At 37.2% G+C, this 22,998-nt stretch overlaps 2 protein-coding genes across 20 annotated transcripts; both read right to left on the reverse strand.

Annotated features, from left to right (window-relative positions):
• Positions 1 to 455: 455 nt before the first annotated feature.
• On the reverse strand, positions 456 to 8,307 carry LOC103707879 (pentatricopeptide repeat-containing protein At4g33170). Of its 18 annotated transcripts, none has more exons than XM_039134283.1 (10): positions 8,033 to 8,307; positions 7,457 to 7,536; positions 6,843 to 7,264; positions 5,067 to 6,682; positions 4,848 to 4,975; positions 3,994 to 4,128; positions 3,723 to 3,875; positions 1,850 to 1,994; positions 1,214 to 1,364; positions 456 to 910 (listed from the first exon to the last, which is right to left on the reverse strand). In XM_039134283.1, the coding sequence occupies exons 4-9, from the start codon at positions 5,263 to 5,265 to the stop codon at positions 1,357 to 1,359; spliced, it is 768 nt and encodes a 255-aa protein (XP_038990211.1). In that variant the 5' UTR covers positions 5,266 to 6,682; positions 6,843 to 7,264; positions 7,457 to 7,536; positions 8,033 to 8,307; the 3' UTR covers positions 456 to 910; positions 1,214 to 1,356. The 18 variants fall into 18 exon arrangements, with proteins under 18 accessions (XP_038990211.1, XP_038990210.1, XP_038990213.1 ...); XM_039134282.1 differs by having other exon boundaries at positions 1,158 to 1,364; XM_039134285.1 differs by lacking the exon at positions 1,850 to 1,994.
• Positions 8,308 to 10,275: 1,968 nt separating this feature from the next.
• On the reverse strand, positions 10,276 to 17,003 carry LOC120113273 (short-chain dehydrogenase RED1). 2 transcript variants are annotated; one of them, XM_039134288.1, is made up of 4 exons: positions 16,792 to 17,003; positions 16,329 to 16,658; positions 12,015 to 12,174; positions 10,276 to 10,822 (listed from the first exon to the last, which is right to left on the reverse strand). In XM_039134288.1, the coding sequence occupies exons 2-4, from the start codon at positions 16,534 to 16,536 to the stop codon at positions 10,486 to 10,488; spliced, it is 705 nt and encodes a 234-aa protein (XP_038990216.1). In that variant the 5' UTR covers positions 16,537 to 16,658; positions 16,792 to 17,003; the 3' UTR covers positions 10,276 to 10,485. The 2 variants fall into 2 exon arrangements, with proteins under 2 accessions (XP_038990216.1, XP_038990214.1); XM_039134286.1 differs by having other exon boundaries at positions 16,329 to 17,003.
• Positions 17,004 to 22,998: the final 5,995 nt, after the last annotated feature.

A 22,998-nucleotide genomic window follows, 5' to 3' on the forward strand; every position in this document is an offset into this window, starting at 1 on the left:
ATCTATCATGCATCATCAAAATGTGCCCATGCTGGCTCTTATTTCACAACCAAGATAGATAATGAAAGTCAAAAGAAATGATATCTTAAATAGTCCAAACAAGCAAGGACCACCACATTTCCTACCACAAGATGTTTGGCATCCTTTTTAATTCTCCCCTAATGATTGCAACTCTTTGCACCCACTGTCTTATTTTCCTGCCGTTTGGTAGGACGTGCCTTTCACTCAATCCTTCCACCTAACTCAATTCTCAGCATATCTTGCACAAGATACTGAAACTCTCTCTCTCTCTCTCTCTCTCTCTCTCTCTCTCTCGTGGGGGAGAGAGTGGGAAGAGAGAAAACAGCATTGACTTCTTACTACTCTGAATGGTTAAAAGCAACTTACCATCCCTTTTTCAATGCGAATAATGGGATAATCTTGAGTACACCACATGCTGAAATCACAACTCTGCATTTCCTAGTGATAACTAATAAAAAAATTTCACTCGTCTGTAAATTGTATTTGAATATCCATCTCACAATGGGCAAATAACCCCAAAAACGAAAGGAACAAAATTTTATTCTCAGTCCAAACCAGACTGATTGAGTACTCAGGCAGCAGTAATGGTAATGTGAGGGTCGTAACATGAACCAAAAGGACCTACATGGACCGTCGGAATGGTAAACCATCTAGGTGTAGAGGCAAAGGTAATAGATGTGGCGTATGCTTGAAGAAGAGAGAGCGCTTGCTCTGCAATAGCGTGATTCCTTGCTTGCCTCACCCACTCGATGACGATTTCCTCTGCTTGGCTGCAATGAACTCCTCCTTCCAAGACATCTGCTGCTTCTGCAAATTATTCCTCTACCAAAAAGTTCTTGACTTCAGTGATGTCAGACTCGAGGCCGCAGCCAGATTGATCTTCTTTCATCTAAAACGAATGGAAAAGGAATTAAAAGCATACTCCACATTTATGATCAATATCCTACTGATTATAAGAGTTCTAATGATTTGATCACTCTAGACCCACAGGTGGCTAAATCATTGCATTGGAAAAAATCAACAGATGTTGTCCTGAATGTGAAAGCACTGCCAAGTTATAGGCCCCTAAATAATGACCAGAAGGAAAAGAATTTAACTCTTAATAGTCCATATAAAGTTATTTTTGTAATATTTACTTTGGTAGATGAATTGCATCCCTTGTTCAAAGCAACATGCTGCTACATTATGTTACCATTGTTGAAGATTCAATGTGAGCTACAGTATGAGCAAGGATGCCACCACCCCCAGCTGGGATAAGGCTAAGGGTTCACTTTAAGGAATCAAACTGCAATGAAGAGCTGTCCCTAAATCAGGTGCCTAAGCGCAGTTGAAAAATCATATCCCTGAGTAAAAAGATAAAAAGGCATGAAGCATCAATTGAAACCAAAAGAAAACAGAAGGCTAAAGAAAAGTGGAAATTCTATGGGTGATTAATCAAGTGCCACCAATTAGTTAAACCTCGCATTTTTAGGAAAAAAAAGGAATAGATTTCAAAAATTCTATGCAATTCTCCAACAGGTTAGCATGCATATAATAGTGATGAACAGAAGCATAAGAGCATTTACTAGTAGCCATCACACTAAATGGCGAGAGGAAATGGTAGAATTCATTGAAACACTAAAATCTCTCACTGTGGTTAGCCTCAAAAGGACTGTGCTGCAGTCCCTTAGGCACATGAACGAGGGGTTGGGTTTGCTTTGATACTATTTATAACGACCTAAGACCTTACTCGAGAAAACGTGGCCAAAATGTTATCATTTGGGGTCATCAGACCTGCTTAAGTACCTTAGATCTCCACAAAACAACTAATGTGAGACTAAACACATGCCTGCACAAGTTCTCCCAACTGCCAGCTTAGCAAGCTCGTAAAGTCTCTTGATGGTTGTATCAAGGACATGGATTTGATCTGCCTTTGTCATGGTTGGGTTATTGATCAGGCCGACCCCCCATTGCATAGGACATTGCCTATGACCCTACAGAAAGCCAAAGATCTGAGAAAATAATAGCATTGAAGAAAAGGCCCTCCTTTGCTCATGAATTAGAACCTCTGCAACACAAGAATAATGCTTTATTTACAAGTTCACAATTTTATCTTCTTCTTATGGAATTCTCTAATCCCTTCATGCATTATCAACATGCAAATGAATACATTCCATTATTGTAATAAAAGACAAAACAAGATCAGCAAACCTCTGATTTAACATACTGGTATTGTAGATCACTATCAATTGATACTCATAAAAAATTATGCTGAGGAAAAGAAGATAGATTAGCAGTCTTCGAGCATATGTAAATGACATAGAAAGTTCTATCACCAATTTAAATACAACAAATACATGCAATCAATTTTGCCACAAGTAGATAATGATGCACTCATACAGAAATCTACAATAGCAGCAAATCAGCAGTAGCAAGAGCAATGAAAATGCAAGCTAAGCAACCATGAGTCTAAGGGAATAATCTGACTTGCCTTTTAATTCAATTGCATCTTACTTTGTTCCTTAGTTTAGTGTTTCTTTTGGAAGAGATGCAAGTGCTGAATCTAAAAGAGGATCTGTCAATGCCTTGTAGAGACTTGCCAAGTGAAGCTATCTCACAACTTTTGTTTCCTTATCTGAGCCGGCATATTTAGTGCAGTAAATGACTTCTTTGAATAAAATATGATATGATAGGTACATATAAAAATAACTAATGGAATGTCAATATTGACATCAATATCAATGTGATCTTTTGGATATGGATCATTGATCAATGTAGGAAGTTCATAAAACAACAAGATCACTATATATTATACATCTCATTTAGAAAGAAAAATATCTACGACTTAAAGGTTCAGTTAACTAGATCATTCAGAAACAGAAGAGTTTGAACGAAATTTATTTACTGATTTCAGATCATTAGATTATCGAGAAAGATAGGCACTGTTCTAAACTAGAAAAATATCAAAACAAAAACTGATTAGAGGATTTTTATAATTGAATTGTGTAATGTAGAGGCAAAGGAAATTAGCCTGAAAAAAGTGCATTGTTATCAAAATTTTAAAGGTAAGAAACTATGGGTTTTATTGACATTCTATATCTTGGTAACAATAAATGAACAAAGTAACAAGTTTGAACAAAAATCATTCTGAAGAGATTAAGACCAGTAGTTTATGGGGAAAAATGGTGGTGCTCTTATGATTTCTAAATTAACAAAATATTGAAACAAGGAATGGACTAGAGGAATTTAATCATCAAACTGTGTGATGCCGAAGCAATACAAATTTATTGTACAAAAATGCACCTATATTTTTTTAAAAAAAATCTAAAAACAATATCTAAAGAAAATTTATTGTACATTTGACCCTCCCAGACCCTGCAATTGCAAGAGCCTCGTGCACCAAGCCACCCTTCTTTTATCATTTTAGCGATACATCGTGTACCATAATTTGGATATCTCTTTCTCATCAGATATGTTATATTTTTTACATTCCTTTGCATGTGCCATACTATTATTGCTACCTTCTTTTATCATTTTAGTGATACATCATGTACCATAATTTGGATATCTCTTTCTCATCAGATAAGTTATATTTTTCACATTCCTTTGCATGTGCCATACTATGCTAGAAAAGTCCATACAGCACTGCATGCATGCATACACAAAAACAAACAAACACACCAAAGATTTGCAAATAACTTCTAACATTCAGGAAAGCAAACCTTTAGCTTCCTTTTCTCCTCAGCAAAGATATAAGCGTCTGCTTCAGCTTGCTTTCTTTCAGTAGCACGAATAGCTTCCATTAAATCAAGTATTATTTTTCCATCTTTAGAAGTTTTCTTGTCCTCTGGTTTTTCAATTGTAGATACTGAAGCCTTCATTATCACAAAAGAAAGCAACCAAGAGCTTTTTGAAAGGCAAAATGGATGTTGACTAAGTATCATAATAGTAGAAAATGCATTTACAATGTAAAGGTTCTTGCCATGAAATAACCTGTTTATTCTTGGAAAACATTGCTAAGGCATCGGCACCCTCCCCTTTTCTGGAAATATCAGGGTTCTCTTCATCTTGTAGAGCATATGATTGGGAGAGTGGTATCGAGGCCTCTGTTTCCACATTTAATGAATTCTACAAGGAGGCAACTAAATGTTATCAATTCAAATAGGAAATGAGACAAGGTGTAGCTTTTCAAAACCAGGTGAATAATTGAATGACAAAGTTATCATGGACCATGCTTTCTGTGTTTTAAAAGATAATAATTATTGAAGGCATTATGCATGAAACTATGCTCTTAGAATTAAGAGTTTGCAGCCTTGATCACAATTCACAAGCACCAGGTGTCTTATATACGGTTCAAAAGTGAGGACAGTGCCAATAGAGATGATGGGACTTGGGAAAGGTAGAGCAAGAGTCAACTGCATGTTTGTATTCTAAACGGTATACACCTATCGGCATTCTGTGCTTACATAAAGACAACCACAGCAAATTCCTGAATAAATCCAGAATGATCAACATCTATCCTGCTGCTGATACAAAAAAGCAGATGGTAGAAGTACTGTTACTATTGATTAGGCTAGTGGCAGACTTTTACCTCATTTACAGATCTTGTCTGTTGAGCATTTGAAGAGCATATTCATAATGATAAGTAGCTCACAAGGAAATTGTTGAGCATGTAGATAAGGGCAGAAAATTGAATACCAAGTTCTGAACATTAACTCTTTCCCCTTGCCCCATATCCCCCCCTCTAGAGTTTTTCCCCCTCTCATCTTGTGGAGGAGATGAAGCGGCAGAGGCGAAAGCAAAGCTTCACGGGGCAAGATGAGGAATGATAAGGAGTCTGTTCTCACCTGTTTAGGGTCGTCTGAAGCCTCCTTGTGCTCCATTTCTTTTTCTTCCCTTCCTCCCCTCTTTTCTTCTTTTTCTTTCCTCCTCTCTTTCTTTTTCTTTCTTTCAGGGGGTCTATTTTGTGAGTTCCCTGTTGTATCATTTCATACTTGCAATGAGATGGTGGTGAGAAATTCACATTTTTCTCAAAAAAAAAAAATGAGAACGATAATTTTAGCTACCTTTAGTAGTTAATGACCAAGTCTTCCAGGTCTTGTTCACAAAAGAATTAAAGTTCAAATTTCTGAAATATTTAGAATGACAATCCAAGCCTAACCATAAAATGGGATTTAAATACTTCTGGATTTTGGTAGCCATCCAAGAAAACAGGGGGTCAAAAATACTAAGTCTAATATTTGACAGTGAAAGCCTTCTGTCCATCTTGCCAAAGCAAGAGCTAGGTTATTGATGGTTTAAATATATGACGATTTTAGTACACAGCTGTATCTGTCATATCTTTCGGGAGTTTGATTGCACTGGAACAAAATATGAAGTCTGATACAACATCTTCTCTTCACCAGGCTAACAATAGATAAATTAAATAATTAAAAAAATAACTATAAATGAAACCTTTTTGCCTTCAAATTTAAATTATCCAAAGTTTCTACTATTTCTTCAATTCTAGCATGTGAAAAATCTCCGGCTGTAAACTTTTCGCTAATGCCCTTTATTTGAATTAAGCTATGACCCGGCTCTTTCTTCACTCCGCTGCCCTTCAATAGCCTCCTCGCTTCTGCAACTCCATCCCATCTCCCATCTAAAGCATACAAATTTGACAAGAGCACATATGGTGAACTCGTGCTAGGTTGAAGCTCCAGCAGCTTTCTTGCTACCCTTTCCCCAACAATGACATCTTTATGAAGCCGACATGAAGACAGCAAACTACCCCAAATGACCAAATCATTCACAAAAGAAGACACTTTAACATATACTTCAGCCTCTTCTAATCTCCCAGCTCGACCCAGCATATCAACTAAACAGGACAGGTGCTCGATTTTGGGAGATATAGAATGAATTTCCTGCATGGAATTATAATAAGCTAAACCTTGATCTACTAATCCTGCATGGCTGCAAGCTGTTAGAAGCCCAATGAATGTGACAGAGTCCGGCTGCACACCTGCTGTCTTCATCTGCTCAAAAATTTCCACAGCATTCTTCCCATAGCCATGATTTCCAAGCCCAACGATCATTGTGTTCCAAGAAACCAGATTTCGGTTGAGGAGGCGTTGAAATACATGATGAGCATATGCAATGCAACCGCACTTGGCATACATGTTGATGACCGAATTGCCAACTCCAACATCTAAATGAATCCTAGTTCTAATGAGACGAGCATGGATCTGATGACCATACTGGATTGAAGCAAGCTCGGCACAAGCAGCCAGAGCACTGGCTAATGTGAAGTCATCAGGCCTGATCCCGAAGGCATTTTCCATCTCCTCCATCTCTCTATAAACCATCAAACCTTTGGCAGGTTGTCCACAATGGGAACACGCAACAATATATGTATTACAGGTAATGACATCCTTCTTTGTGATTGATCGGAAGACTCTTTCTACCTCCTCCATTGAACCGCATCTTGAGTACATGGTCAAAATAACATTGCCAACAAATGCTGAACTGTCAACCCCAAGCTTGATCGTTTGGCAATGGAGTTCTCGTCCTGTTTCCAAATCCTCCAACGTGGTGCAAATTCCACACACAGCCACACAAGAGAACTGATCTGGATGCAGACCTCGTTGGTTCATTAGTCTGAACAACTCCAGACCTTTTTCAAGTTGCGAGCTCTCCGCAAAACCTGTGATCATCGCATTATAAGATATGGAATTGGGTTCTGAGACACTGCTAAAGATGATGAAGGCATCATCAAAGCAACCACATTTCATGTACATGGACATAAGAGAGTTGAAAACGAAAGAAACGTTATCATATCCAGACTTGAGTGAGTGGGCATGAACCTGTTTTCCCTGATTCAGGGCCAAAATGCTTGCACATGCACTGAGCACACTGGCATAGATGTATTCATTGGGCAGGAGTTGCATTCGAGCAAAGAGATTTAGAGCCATTAAAGGATTGCCAGACTGATCGTAGCCAGCAATCATAGCTGACCATGAGACAAGGTTTCTGTTGGGCATCTCATCAAAAACTTTATGTGCAGCTTTAAAATTGTTGCACTTAGCATACATGTTGATTAGATGGTTGGAGAGAACGAGGTCAGATCCCAAACCCATTTTGATGATAACAGCATGAACGGCGGCGCCATGGTTGGAAGCCTTGGTTTTGGAGCACTGCTGCAGAAGTGCACCTAGCCTCTTCAGGATCATTACCATAAATGTGCATAAATTGCCAGCTATACTCAACGGCCAAGAAATCGATGTACCTGCAAAATGACACCAAGGAAAGTTTAAGATCGAACATGACAAATGATGTATATTTTCTACAAGACAAAAACATCCAAATATTGAGAAAAGCCGGCAATCATATAGCAGTCACAAACCAGCCACTTTCAGATACTAATCATATGGAATTACTCAATTGAACATGATCTTCAAAAGAAAAGAAAAGGACTTACAAGCATGAAGTGGACAAGGCCCTCATAATGCTGATGGAACTACACCATTAAGATTGCTTGGAAGCAAGTAGTAAATGATCCTGAACAAAGTGGCAAAAGTGAATCCATTAGATCCTCTAGATGTCGAAAAATAGTTCTCTGGACATCGCACAGTAATTGCAAGATAATCAGAAACAGGCACAGAATTAGCTCTAACTGGGAGCAATGAGCGATCTGTACTTGACAGATATAAATTTGGATGCAACAACTAGGATTCTAAAAAGACAAAATAAAACATCATTCGATAAGCCCGGCACGGTCGGACTTGGGGCTTTTTTTCCTTCCTAGCCCGAACCGGGTCCGCTTTTATCCTGCAGGCCCAGGATATCTTATCTCTCCAGTCTTGGTGGCGCAAGGATGGGGAAGAAGGAAGAGTCATGGTGGTGGCCGTGCCGCAGCGTTGGAGGCCGGAGGAGGAGGAGGCGGCGGTAGTAAGTCCGGTGGCGATGGCGGTGGGGGTGGTGCAGCGGTGGAGTAGGGCGGGCAGTCGGAAGAGAGATAAAGATAGATATAGAGAGGGAGGGAGATTTGACATACCGCATGAGCCGCCGGAAAGGTGGCGCTGGTCGTCCTCCGCCGCCGTCGTCAAGGACAAGGAGGAGGAAGGAAGAAGCTGCTCGAAACCAGACCGGGCAGGTCGAGCCAGGCTATTTTCACTCAAATCTTATAATCAAAATAAGAATGAGATTTTTTTTTTTTTTGATAACAATCAGAACGACGGTAATTTGTCCCTAGCTTGCAGGGATTCCACCGAACGCCAACCCAAAAACAAAAAAGTCATCCACTATCGTATTAAAGTCAGCCTAACACAAGGGGCTCGTTTGGTTCGCAGGAAAGGGAGGGGAGAAAGTATGGTCAACGGGAAAGTAATGAAATGCCTCTTGTTTGATTGGAGTTTTCAAAGGAGAGAGATGGGAAAGTTGTATTCCCATGGGAATATGATTCCCACATTTCATGGGAAAGTCTTTCCCATGAGAAACATGGCAAAGTTACTTTCCCATGAGGTGGGAATCACTCCTTTTTTATTTTTTCCCAAAAAGACCCTTCAGCATTAAAGAAGCATTAAAGAGGCATTAAAGACCTAATTTTTATTAAGGGCATAATAGAAATTATACATAACTTTCCTAGGAAAGTGGGATGGTCAACCAAACATAAGCACTTTGGAAATTTGTCACTTTTCCATGGTTAACCAAACATGCCAAAAGTGCTTTCCTAGGTATCCTCTTCCTAGGAATCTGATTTCCAGGAATCATATTCCTAGAAGGAAAAATACTTCCCGCGAACCAAACGAGCCCAAGGTGCTTTCTATAAAAAGGGTCGATATTACCTTGATTGATTTATAGAGAGAGAGAGAGATAAGGGAAGGTCTTCATGTAATTTTGTTAAAATCTTATGTGTGGTATGTACAAAAATCCTTAATCTTTTTTACTTCTGCAACAAATGAGAGGCGACGAAGTAGTTTAATGTTGAAAGTGAAATCTGATTGTTTGCATCATATAGTAAAGAGATTATAAATACTTAACGCAATAATTATACGAAGGATACTAAATGGAGCATTGATGACAACTTAGGATAGTGGTTTCAAAATTGGGTGACATGGCTAATTAGAGTGGTAAAAAATAATTTAGTACGTGCTAAAGGGGTTGGAGAATGAGAGATATACTGATTACCGATAGCTGCTAAATCTTTAACATCTCGATTTCTAAAGCAGAGTTGCGGCGGCTTAGACCAGTCTGTGTCATGCGCGGCAAGTGTTTCAGACTAGCTTCATCATGCTGAAGAGTGACTTGGCCATCGTGATCAGCTGGATTCAAGAGGGCCCGTACATTGGTAGAGGGGCACACCCTTTGCTTCAAGACATTTTGGCGATGGTAAGAGATGAAGTGACCTTTCAGGCTAAGCATGTGTACCGAGAGGCCAATGAGACGGCGGACTGGGTGGCTGCATATGTGGACAGGCATGCCGGAAGCACCCTATGCGCCGGAGAGGAAGAGTTGTTTGTGACTTATTTTTTGCTGATTCTATTGAGTGTATCCGTACTCGTAATGTACAAAATATCCGCTTTAGCAAAAAAAAAATAGTAATCTCAAATATATATATATATATATATATATATATATATATATATATATATATATATATTTGAGATCACTATATTTTTTTTTTTTTAAGCGGATATTTTATATATATAGCAATTGAAATAATTTCAACAAATATGGTCGGTGCGGTTTGAAATGAGCTTTTGCAACAAGAATATTGAAAGAGAAATAAGAGGGGAGAAAAACTTAAAAAAAGGGCATGCTGTTTACATGGTATTAAAAGTTTATAAGACCTTTACATATCCTAACCAAAAAGGGCCTTCCTCCTCCCTGACTCTACCTTTTTGTCTCCATAAGCTAGCAGCACCCAATCTGGAAACTAACACCACAAGTTGTTTTAGAAAGAAAATATAGCATCCAAACCAGCAGTATTACACGACATAAATTATACAATAGTATCCAATAACCTGTCTAAAGCAATATTTTTATGCCGGTGGCGACCATGCGATGTGCTATATAAACAATTGTCGTGCAACCACCGGCAAACCAAATCTTATGCTATATTATGAGCCGCCGGAAAGGCGATGCCTATTATGCCAATACAGAACTCAGTTTTGTTTCTTAGCCACAAGGAGAACACTAAAAAGATCGGATTTTTGGCCTAAGAAAAGCAGTAGATAAAATGCCAACAGGATTAGGGTTTGGCAGCCGGCACATGCACTGGAAAAAGAGAACAACAGCTGACCAACCAAAGCAATAAAAGAGAAGCATGAGTAATTGAGTACACCGATCATTCTTATATAAGTAACACATGCTTTTGGTTACAGCATGAACCACAACATTACAGTGCTCTAATACTCCGCACGGAGATGATCTGCTCCAAGACCATTTACATGCCTACCTACATTACCACTTTAACTCCATTGAACTATAGAGAAGCAAACACCCCATTTAACATTTCAAAGCCTTCCTATAGAAGTAGTCTCTAATAGATAGTGGGAGGTAGTAGAGGATTGCTAGAATTGTAGAGAAACGGCCATAAGAGAACCATGCTGGTGAGTTCTTCTTGAGTACCAATGCAACAGTCTTTTTTGCAAGCTCTTCTGCTGGTGCAGACCCGGGGCCCTGAGAGATATCAGTCCTTGCTCGGATTGAAGCCTCAAATGGTTTGTAGAACTTCCATTCGGGCATCCGGCTGTAGGTAGCTATTGAAGAATTTCCCAAGTTTGATCTGATAGCACCAGGAACTATATTTATGACACTGATGCCAAAAGTTTGGAGTTCCAATCTGAAATAATGTATTACAGCATATCATACGCTGGTGGAATTTTTAAAACTTATAGAACTAAGCAGGAGCCAAGTACAAAGTGGTCTATGAAAATAAGCATCATGAACTAGATTACAGAAGAAGTTAATAAACAAGAGCAAGGCATTTAATCTTCGATATCTGGCTATTTGATGAATAGAGATTCTGGTTAATCTTGGCCAAGATGGAAGCTAAGAAATTTTGAGTGTCCGAGATTAAGCCAATATCAAGATGTCAAAGTATTGGCTAATATGGTAAAAATGACATCAACATTTTTTGAGTAAAAAGGTGACACATTAATTTACCACAATGATATTAATATTTGTTAACCAAGAAAACTTCGTTAGATGCAAAGGACTGATTAAATAATCTTTGCTGATATATTTACATGGTATAGCAAATATCTTGAGACATATAGTTCAGGGTTTCAAAATTTACCCCTTCAAAGGAAAACAAATAAAGTTGATGCAGTGAGCCTAACTTTGATATGGAATTACAAATTTATAACATAACTGTACCATGACCTAAATCATTTCAAACACAATAGGCAGGAATATTCAGATGATAAGACAATAAAAAGCTTGTCTGACAAACAATCTAATGTCTGATGACCCAAAAATAGAAGTCCATGATAAGGGAACCAAACGGAGCCAGTTTTTCTGTGACATCACCCAACTATAGAACACCTGGCATCATATTTCTATAAATAACAAACAACCCTTTTTTTTACTGACTTCCACATGAAATGCCTGCTCTGTAAATACTAGATTTAAAGAGCCACAACAACTATTCTTCTCTAATGGAATCATATCTTATCTTGGTTGGTACACTTAGAATGCATTTGAATCACCAGAGTGAAAGGAAAATTTACGATGGCATAATTTTTAACTAAAATGTGTTCATTAATCATGCATAAGGTAACAAAGCAATTGATGGTACCAGTAGGTTAGGATTAATATAGCATGACATATTTGCCAAACTCTTTCAGCAATCATTCTTATCAATTTTATTGTTGGCAAGCCCATTACATATTCAAACCATCATCCAGTAAGATAAGAACCGGCGAGTGGTTAAAACTAGAATTAAAATATGGCAACTAGAAGGCAATAAACATGGGAAAAGCTTTCTGGAATTCCATGGATAAGAAAATTAAATAAAGCGTACTCGTATAGACCTCAAAGTATCAGTTAATGCATGAAGAGCAGCTTTCGATGCCGAATAAACACCTGCCCATGGTCCAGGAGCCAAGGCAGTAATACTTCCCACATTTACTATCTTACCCTTTCTCCTCGTTACCATGTGGGGAACTACAGCTTGAATTAACCTCATGGGACCTGCAAGCAAAACAATAAAATGAATAGAGAAGATCATGCCAACAATCAGCTAGGAATGATTATCCATCATTATCGCTGTAAAATGCCATGCCAAATCAAATAGAATAACTCAGGGTCTGCTGTGCCGGTACCGGGCATCGTACCGGTTGTCCGGCGGCACGAGACGGCAGCACCGTGCCGTACCGGATCTGTACCGACACAGAAGACCGTGGGAGAGAGAAAAAGAGAGAGACCGAGCGGGGGAGGGAGAGAGAGAGAGAGGAGAGGGAGAGGGAGGGAAGTTGACGGAGGGTAGCGAAGGCCAGCGCTGGTGCAAATGGCGAAGGCCGGCGCTGGTGCAAGTGGCGGAGGCTGCGGCCGGACCCTTATTTCATTCGAGACAAGGGTCCGACCACTAAAAAGTTTTGCGATTTTTAAGTAAAATCGACAAATCGCCACCCTTCGCCAGCCTCCCTCCCTCTCTCTCTCCCTCCCTTTTCCGCTCGCTCTCTCTTTTCCTCTCTTTCCTTCTCCTTCTTCTCCTCCTCCTCTTCGGCGACGGCGTCTCCGTTTTTTTGCCAGAGCTGTCCTGGTCTGCCGCCGGTACGGCTCGGGATGCCCCGAACCGGACGGTTCCGCCAACCTTGGAATAACCAATATAGAAAAGAAATTAAGCTGTTTTACTTAAGAAAGAAATCAAGCCTAGTAATTTGGTTCAGCCAAGCACCCCTCAAATTGTTTAGATAAACAAAATAATTACATGTTAGGAACAGGACAATAATAGATAATGAAAGCAATTTAGAAATAGCATAAAGTTTTTTGTGCACAACCAAGGTCAAAGGCAGGAGGTACTTTTCATCGTACAAACCATCAGTCTGAAAGAAGGTGTTACCAGAACCCTCATCAATAATTGTCAATATTTGTACTCAACATAACATAGAATAACATCTTTTGGCACTCTAAGAACAGGTATCTTTTACAGATGCCCATAGTGCAGACACGTAGCATAGGTTTATGGAGTTCCCCTACTAAACGAATTACTAACATGAGTGCCAGATTTTCTATTATCAAATATTCAAAGTGGCAAAGTGGATTGATCTTCATTAGCAATATGATTTTCAACCAAATATACTTGTCACCAGGGACATTAGGAAACTTGACACCTAAGCCTCATGCTCAAACTACATTGCACCAATGGTAATTAGCAAGTGCTTAAAGCCAGCAGTTTACTCCATTCGAAACAGGGTGAATAACCAAGATGCCTTAGCAAGGTAGATGTGACAACATTGCTCAAACTACTTCATTAGAGACACCTAGATTTGGTCATTCTGAGAAAAATAGAACTCCATCAACAACTGCTTAATCTTATTAGAACTTACTTAACCTTGTACTTCTAGATCTTTCTACAGGCCTAAAATATGTTATTTTGGCACTCCAAATTTCGCCAAGAACCTGTTATTTTTGCTTAAAATATGGAAAAAATAAACATTAAACTATTTTTTGATTAAAAGGGAGGGAGACCACCTGATTCATCAAGATAAGGAACAAGGAAGACACATTAAACATTAAATTTATTATATGGCTTGCTCAACCAATGGATAATTCCAAGATTAAAATATCAACATCAGATTGCCATAACCATAACGGAAACACGTAAGTCCGACCTATGTTTCCCCTTCACCATTAAACTTCCTATGTCTACAACTTCCTTCAATGCAAACTTTTGCAAATCCAAACTCACGATACTCATGGCTCAGTTCAAGCCCAAAAATCATAAAATGTTTTTGAGTAGACAAGTTCAGCTCATACCATGCCCAAATGAATGGGGAGGGGACTCTGCCTTTGGCCTTTTAATGTCCCTCACTGCATCCACTTGATTATTAAATTCTTAACTGCTGAGCTCCTTTCATATCTATGCAAGAAAAATGTCTGTTGTGGCCCTAACTCAACGGTATCCTTTCCGTACAGCAACATAAGCAGGTTTCCTTAAGAAAATAGGACAATATGCTAGCAAAAAAAAATCCTCCATAGCTATGTCCTCTACCTCAACTGCACTACTAGAAACTTATTGCTATCCTTGTTGAACATATACAAATGGTCCATATTAATTCGCACACTCATGTAGAACAAGTACTTCTATTATTTAAGATAAAAAGACAATACTTATGACGTTATTAACACTCTCAGATTATAACCATAATCAGGAGTCAAATACCAATAAATAGCATTGTATATATGAGTAACGGTCAGATAGTGCTCAGTGTCATTCCCAATCTGCTCTTCATCATCTTGCATACTTGTTTAGTTGACCTTGTTTCGCATCTTGCATAAGTCTTTGTTAACATCGTTCATGTTTTGCTACCATAAAGCAGAACAGGCTTGGCACTAAAGTTCCCTAAATTAAGTTGCTCATAGTCTTTTTCACCATTAACCCTGAGGCTCTGATAGCAATTATCATAATTCTATTCTCTGCAAATCGATTGCAATATAGTAAAAGATGAAGCAATTATAAGAACATGCTTAGAGAAAGTTACCACAAAAGTAGACTTATAGAAGCTTCACCTCCAACTAGGTTAAGTCCATGGTCTGAAGCTCGCAAGAGATTCAACTGTGGACCATGGAGAAATATTAAAGCTATAAAAACCTGCACAATTAGTCTAAAAAGAAAGACGATTACATGCTCCTCCCATAGTAAAGCTCACCACAAGAAAGCATGCATCAATGAAGGCAACCTACTATGAAGAATACCATCCACAAAGACCTTTCTAGCACTCTGTCTGACTTTGCCCTCTAGTCCCATCAAGCTTGTTATTGTTAACTTTTCTCAGTAGAGCTTATGCCAAACAAAAAGTACCCTCAAATATTTCTTCTATCAATCTCTAGTTCACCTGATTTTTTTTTAAAAAAAATCCCAATAATATTCGAATGACTTTGGATCCACGTTGGACTTGTGTTGCAGAAATCTTAAAACACAATTTCCAAAATTGTAAATTCAGCTTCTATATTCCACTTTTAATGAAAATATAACTGAGCATGGCACTGAAGTTATGAAATAAATTCAAATGACTGTTTCCTAGCACATGGTCCACGAACTAGTAACATGCCACCTTAAATAGTGGGAAATGAGATCTTTGCGCAACTAAGTTCACAATGTTACAGACAACATTATATAAATGGAGAGACACCAAACTAAGCACTGATTCTCCACTCAAAACAAATCCAGTTTAAACAACAATCACTAGAAAACTATAACTTTTAAATCTGAGGAGATCTCAATAACCAATTTCCATAAAACTAGTGAGAGAATTGGAATATGAACCAATTAACTCATGGGAACCATTAAACCATTCACAAATACAACCCCAATGAAATAAGTACCACAAGCCCCTTATCCATGCTGGGTGGCTTTTGCACAGAAAAAAAAAAAGGAGAAAAAAACACCAAAAGTTCCACCAAGTTGATACAAGCACATGTATCCAGACAAAATTATGCAATGTGTTTGTCAGAGCTCTTCAAATGCCCTCCTTCAAAAGAGCATTAAGCTCCTGTAGTAAGAAGATGGAATTATTCTCGAGGATTTACATGGAGTTCAGAGATCAATTTGCAGTGATCACAAGGCATCCCTCTGAAGGAAAGGATTAGCAACAGTATAGCTTATAACTGGCCCTCAGAGTTGCCAGTGATCAGAAGTACCACTGGTTCCTCTGATAGTGCTATAAAGGAGCCTATTTGAAACAAACTGATCCGATAGAAATAAAAGAGAAACCATTCAAGTTTGTAAGAAATGATTATTTGAAGCACCAATCCCCATCTTCCCAGTGTCCTTTAACTTGGAAGTAATGTTTGAAATGTTTCCAGATCTTAATTATCGGGGGAAAAAGTCAGCAATATCACAAAGCAGCATTGAAGACACGAACAGTATCGATTGAAAGGCAGATCTCTAATCGAGAGAAATCACTTCATAAAGGCAAATATTCATTCACAAATAATAATTCTCAAAATCAAAAACATTTCAATTCAACAATTTCAATACAATTAATCATAGAAATAACATACACACCAAATTAACACATGGCAACCACAATGGTACATGATCACAATAACCAAAACTAAAGAACAACAACAAAACAAAAAAAAAAATTTCAATTTTCCACCAGGTAAAAAGAGATGATTACCATAGACATTAGTACTGAAGACATGCTCGAAAGAAGACATCGGAACCTCGGCGAGTGGCGCAACCAAGTGAACCCCGGCATTGTTTATAAGAACATCAATCCGGCCAAACTTCTCCAATGTGTTTGTCAAAGCTCTCCGAATGCTTTCCTCCGAGAGAACATCGATCTCTTGGAGAAAGAACCTGGAATCATCCTCGAGGCTTTTCATGGAGTTCAGAGACCGGCTCGTCGCAACAACAAGGCATCCCTCTGCAGCAAAGGCCCGGGCAAGCGCATATCCAATACCGCCCTCAGAGCATCCTGTGATCAGAACCACAGTTTCCTCCGGAACTGCCATAAAAATGCCTCCTTTGAAGGGTTTATCGAGAACAGAACAGATTTTTTTTTTTTTTATGGATATAGAACAAAGAAGAGATTTTGTAGAGAAAAGCTGGGAAAAATTAGTAGAAATAAACTACTTCACCATTAGGAAGAAGGAGAATAGGATTATTTATTTTCCATGAAATTTTGGTACGAGATTCTCGACTGAGTTTTGGGGGAAATCTAGACTTTGCTTTCGAATCGAGAACTCTTTTTTCAAAGGGTTTTGAGACAAGATCTCAAGATAGAAAAAGTGCCAAAAGAATAGGTGGATTTTAAGAGAAAAAACAGTGCCATGGTTTATTCTTCGCAGAGACTTATTTTTAGGGATTTTATGAAAGCACTGGGCCCGGAGCTGTGGAATCGGTGCTCGCCGACAGCCAACTCCCTTACGGCGATGACACGTGGCCGCACCACCAAATTTTATAGCTTTTAACTTTATGGCGGCATTTGGCGACAAAATGAAATCACAAGATGATCCTGAATCACCAGTAATTTTTATCCCAGCTGATCCGATCATCGTTGATTTAAAATCTTCGTTATGCTATTTTCCAGTGCTCAAGGATCCCAAGTATCCTTAGCATAAAAAAAAAAATCCCAAGTATCCAGTATTTTATACAAATTCAACATCACTCATCATAAAATATCAAAATTATTATATATTCTATAAAAATATATTTTTAATCATATAAAATATATTATAATAAAATATTAATATTCTTATTTATATATTAATTATTATTATATTTTATAAAAATATATTTGTTAGTTCTATAAATTATTTTATAAATTATTATTATAGAATTAATATATATTTATATGTATAATATATTATTTTCATATTAATAATTATTTTAATCGGAAGATAAGGCTGGTAGAAGAAGATGCTATTGTGGCTTCCTATGACTTCCTTGAGATCAAGAAAAATAATTTTAGGATGTTATGTACCTTACATCAATTTTTCACTTGTAGCCCTGGATGAAGAAGATGTTATCTTTGCAATGCTAATATTGAGGCCTTGGTTAAATCATAATTCTCTAAGTTAAAGTTGTCTGTTCATAGGGAGCTCAGAATGCTTCCCATCCTGAGTCTTACTAACCAGAAATCAATATAGATTGCTTACCGGCCTTCTCCTCCATGTCAGTCTCTCTTAATTGTAATAAAACTAGAAATATGCATATTTTGAACCCTAGACCTCCTTAAAGAGCAAGCTTTTTGAAGAGATGTGCCAACTAGCTAAGCTAATAGTTTTTAATATATATACAACAAATTATATATGTATCTATTGTTGGTAAACCATTCATGAGCCTTTTATTTAGGTTTATTTCAGAAAGCCTTATATGGATATTGCTTTTAGAGAATTCCTAAGTATTCCCACTTACTATTGTAGAGGAAGATATATTTTTATAAGTTATGAAATTTTGAAATGTTAGGCTTAAAGTTTTTGTCCAATGTAGTCGTTAGTTGTTGCAACCTCATAACTCTTTTACCTTTGAGCGTATTTACTTAATTCGGAACTGAATATCTTTAATTGATAAAATAAAAAAAGAAATCCAGAAGGTGCAAAAAAGCCCTCAGACACACTGGTTTGGGAACTCTCCATAAATCTTGTACATTTTTGTTTGAGAAGTTATTAAGGTTCTATATGAGGGCATCATTCCATTAATAATTAGTATTTTGGTTAAGGCAGTTACATCGTATCAGGTTCATGCAAGGCTTGATCAAATTTGCAACATGTTGATGCGTCCTTCCTGGATTTATACTGACCAAAGATTTGTGATCATTAGAAACTTTACATTCATCATATCTATTGGATCCTGGATGATTTATTTTTGAAATTCTAAAGCAAAAAAATTGCAGTTATCTTTATTTCGATATTTTGATAGAATACATACGGACATGGTATGCACATGTATTCGTACCTTGCACACTTCTTTGCTGATATGCTGTTAAGATAGGTAACATCATGCTTAGTTAGGTTAAGTATATTAAATTCGAGATTAGGCTCCACTTAATTCTCTTTCTCAGGTTGCCACCCAAATTGCTTGGAAGACGTGCCATGAAGGAACATAATGCTGGCTTTCCACAAAAAAATAGAAGATGATTTGTTCGTATTCATTAGGACTTTGTCCCTTTGTTTCTTCGTGTTGTTTGAGGATATATGCCACCTTATTATCTTTGTTGTCACCTATAATTTTTTTTCTCCATTACATTCACTTATGCTTCTTTTGAAGATAGGAAGCATGTTAAAAAAATGGATGGTGGGCCTCTTGTTTATCGTTGAAGTGCTCTCTTTTTGGCTGCTCTGAGAATGTAATAGCTTCTTCATTCAATTGTATGCGCTGCAACTTTACGAAAGCTATTTGTTATAGTTTCAAAGGTATATGCTTCCTTATGCTCCTGCAGTGAAAAAGTTATTCAGCACTTGCCCATGATAGCATTTCATCTCGGATGGATGCAAACTGTTAGATCTCTAAACGATAGAGATTTTGGAACGAGAGAATTCGACAGAAGCATGTCTCTTTAGTTTTAATATTTTAGTCTAGACAATTCGACAATTCAACACTTGGTTTGGAATCATTTAGCTTCTTTTTCTCGCATTTGTTCCTCTCCTCTCTTGACAGTGTAACTCATCTCTGTCCCTCATCTCTATTGTAAATATGATTAATCTTCAATAAAAACTGAGTGGCTCCTTTTGCCTCCCCTTTACATCATAAAAAAAAAAAAAATTAGGTCTAATGAGATGTTCAATTTTCATTTTTTTTTTCATATAATGGCAGTAACAATTGTTGAATGCTATTGCCAATATCATCAACTCCACTGCACCCTGCATGGAGAAATAATGCAAGCTGCGAAACTTTGCTCACGTGACCTTGTTGCACTGCCCTCAAAATTAGCTGAATCGACCAAGGCCTGAAAAACTATGGCAGGTTAATAGTTAACGTTTGAGATGAATTATTATTTACTTTGTTTATATCTTCTGCTTCTGAATCCAGGATGGTTTCCAAACCATTCCCAATGACATTTCAGATTCCAGGATTTTCATCGCCATCCAACTTTTCAAGAAAAAAATATTCAAAGTCTTAAATTGCATACTCTTTACCACCTGATTATCTCGATTTAACTCAGATTTGTTCTTTATTTATGGGAACTCTTGGGCAGAACCTTAATCTGTGAACTTGAAAGAATATGGCTTGTACCCACTATTGTCATCCCATGGATGTCCTCTGCTGGTTATCATATTAATACTCTATTCTAATGTTTTAAGATTCTTTTCTCCTTCTGATGCATCAAGCTAATTAGCAACTAAGTTCCCCCTTAAAATAGATCCCACATAAATGTTACCACCCAGCCTGCTCTTTGCTAATGTCAACAATAGAATCTCTGAATATTTTGATGTCCAAGGAAAGTGTAGTGCTAATACTTTTTTGTTCCTCTGTTGCTAGTTTCTCAAAGTGTTCGATTCCTACACTGCATCTAATGGGGTTGCTTGCACTTATGTCATTTGAATCTTTGCCCAGGTGGGTCTCACATTACTTAGAATATTGCATTGGGGTGACTGCATGCCAAGCAATTGCACATTGACATCTTCAATGTAGTGATGTTGACGAAGATGCTGATGTGATATTACCAACATCAGTGGAAGAATATGGGCAAGGGAGTGGCAGGTGGGAGCTGTGGAGCCCCTCCTTTCATCAGTTTTTTTTTTTTTTTGATGATGATGATAGGAGTTGAATAATTTTGGATAGCCTACACTTGCCTACATGACTCCAAATAAACTAACATGTTTGTAACTACAAGCAAAATCAAAGCAATTTCAAATACTTGTTATCTGAGGCTAAGAAAACTTGCACTTCTATTCTTGATGATGTATGGTTACTTGTTTTGGACTTCTTTACCTGCCTGCAATGAAATAGAAAGCCTTGTGGGTTCTACAATCACGCAAGGCATCAAAGATGTGTTCTGCTTTAAATTTTTATTTCTTGACATGCACCAGACAATTTCCCTCCTGCGGGAAGGTAGGTGCGATGTCTCAATCAGCACATTTAAAACTAAGGATTATAAAGTTTTCTAGCCAAAGTGGTGGACCAATTTCCTTGTTATTGGTTCCTGGTCACTACTCACAAGTATGCATTTCAGTGGAGGGGACCAGATATGTTGATGTGATCCTATGCTTGTAAAATTGGGGTGAATTCTGATTGATCAAGATGTGCCTTGGCATCAAATAACTAATGGACTTTGTGGCAGTCCCAGAATGGCTGATGCCGGTGGAATCATCAGAAGGGTCCACCGATCTTATGGTCTGTTTTAACCTACAAAAATAGTCATGGATAACGCGACCGAGATTATAATAGCACCAATTGTCTGTCAATATATTGTCTCAGATAAGGATGCAAGAGACTACCATTCATGCATGTTAGATTGCTTCCTCTAGTCCCCAACTCAAAAGAGAATTGTTGCACTGAGCTAGTGTTTGATTTTTCTCTTGATTGATAATAATTTCACCGCGATTTAGCATATTAGAGCTATGAAACACCAATAAGTTCAGAAAACAGCTTTCCATATAATCATAAGCTACCATTTGACATGACTGATGAATCTAATGCTAATAATATGCTTTGTTTATATGAAATACTTAATATATGTTAATAATATTAGTAAATCCATTGCTTTCTAGCTATTACATACATGTCCTAGCAAATCCAATTGGCTGCAAAAAGATCCTTGCAATCAATTATACGAGTTATTTAAACATGAGGTTAGACATGATCTTTTGACCAAGTAGGGGGGTCTCCATTGTGTCGAGCATGACATTAAATGACGAGATAAGTTTTGTTTAATTGTTTCTCAATCTCTTAGTTGAAGGTCTATCTAACTTTCGTATTTTCATTCCATTTGTATAATGAAAAACTCTATGGTTGTTCTACTTTAGCACTTTTTTAGGGTCATAGAACTATATCTCTAAGTTTTAAACGATCATTTTACTTGAGATCTTTTTATGCTATCTTTTTATCTTTCAGTTTTATCAAATTTATTTGCAAGCATCAGCTTTGCCTTTTTGATGATAAATAGGGAAACTCTTAATTGATTCATAAATTTGGCAACAAAATATTCATGTATTGCAGTTTGTTTTGTTATATATTTAATATTTTGATATATAATATCAAAAAATAAAGAATTTATGTGTAATAGTAAATTTTATCCTTTTAAATTACATCTCTGTATCTATATTCTAATAATTAGAACTAGTTGAATACGTATATTTATCAAATACTCTACCAAAGTTAGTGTTGATTTTTTCAGACAACACGTTATTCAACAAAAACTATTCTCATGGTGTATTAGTAATGTGAGAGAATTCACATATAGTAACTAAACTACCTCTCATGTACTTATCTTCAAGTAATTTATTCTCCTCCTAGACTCTATCCATTGGAATCATTCAAATTGTTAATAAATTTCACAGTCCGCGTGCTATAGTGGCTATTATAAATAAAAAAAATTATAAGACCGAGATTTAGATGCTCTATATTATTAGCATTGTGCTACCACCCTTATGAATTGTATCATACTTTGAATTAGGGTTCCGGTTGCTAATCTCTCACATCACATACATTAAATTATACAAATACTTGCTAGTGATCAAGGCTGATGAAAGGACGGCCACTTATGAATGGATAATTGCCACCCTTTCTGTATGCAGAAGTAAAAAAATAAAAGTTCAGATGCACCACATCAGTAGCGCTATATTGCTATCACTATGAATCTTATCTAATTATTTTAGTATTAGCTTTATCATCATAATACATTAAGAGTTAGGGTTCCAGTTTTAGTTGATAGCTTCTCTCATCTCCTAAATTATAAACATATTTGCTAATGGTCAAAGTTGATAAGAGATAGTTGAGTGCCATTTACGAATTGATAACTATCATCCTAATCAAATGTAAAAGAGAAAAATGGAGGTTTAGATGCTCCACATCAGTAGAATTATGCTACCACCCATATGAATCTTTTCTAGAAATCTTTATATTAATTTTGATTATTAGGAAGTACAACTTAAAATTTAGGGTTTTAATGGTTTGTTTTTCTCATAAGACAGTTAAGAAATAACTAGTACCCTGGTTATACCTAACACTGGCAAGTGTAATCAAAAGGTAGAATCTACTTGTGAATTAAATATGTCCAGTGTCTATGTGTAACAAGATTCATGCAAAAATAAGAAATTATTTAAAAGAGCTAGGTAAATCCAAATAAAAGATTCTTTAATTTAAATACTACCAAGGCCTTTCCTTTGCCTTGGCTCTTTTGT

The sequence above is a fragment of the Phoenix dactylifera genome, chromosome 15 (assembly GCF_009389715.1).
Source record: "Phoenix dactylifera cultivar Barhee BC4 chromosome 15, palm_55x_up_171113_PBpolish2nd_filt_p, whole genome shotgun sequence".
Classification (NCBI taxonomy): Eukaryota; Viridiplantae; Streptophyta; class Magnoliopsida; order Arecales; family Arecaceae; genus Phoenix; species Phoenix dactylifera.

Bases quoted from the DNA above. Each gene is read 5' to 3' on its own strand.
- LOC103707879 (XM_039134273.1), bottom strand. From the start codon at position 7,214: ATGGTAATGATCCTGAAGAGGCTAGGTGCACTTCTGCAGCAGTGCTCC.
- LOC120113273 (XM_039134286.1), bottom strand. From the start codon at position 16,665: ATGGCAGTTCCGGAGGAAACTGTGGTTCTGATCACAGGATGCTCTGAG. The intron at 12,175-16,328 runs GTAATCATCTCT...TTTTGCTTGCAG, and splicing joins CTTCAGTACTAATGTCTATG to GTCCCATGAGGTTAATTCAA. The intron at 10,823-12,014 runs GTCTATACGAGT...ACATTATTTCAG, and splicing joins GCATTAACTGATACTTTGAG to ATTGGAACTCCAAACTTTTG.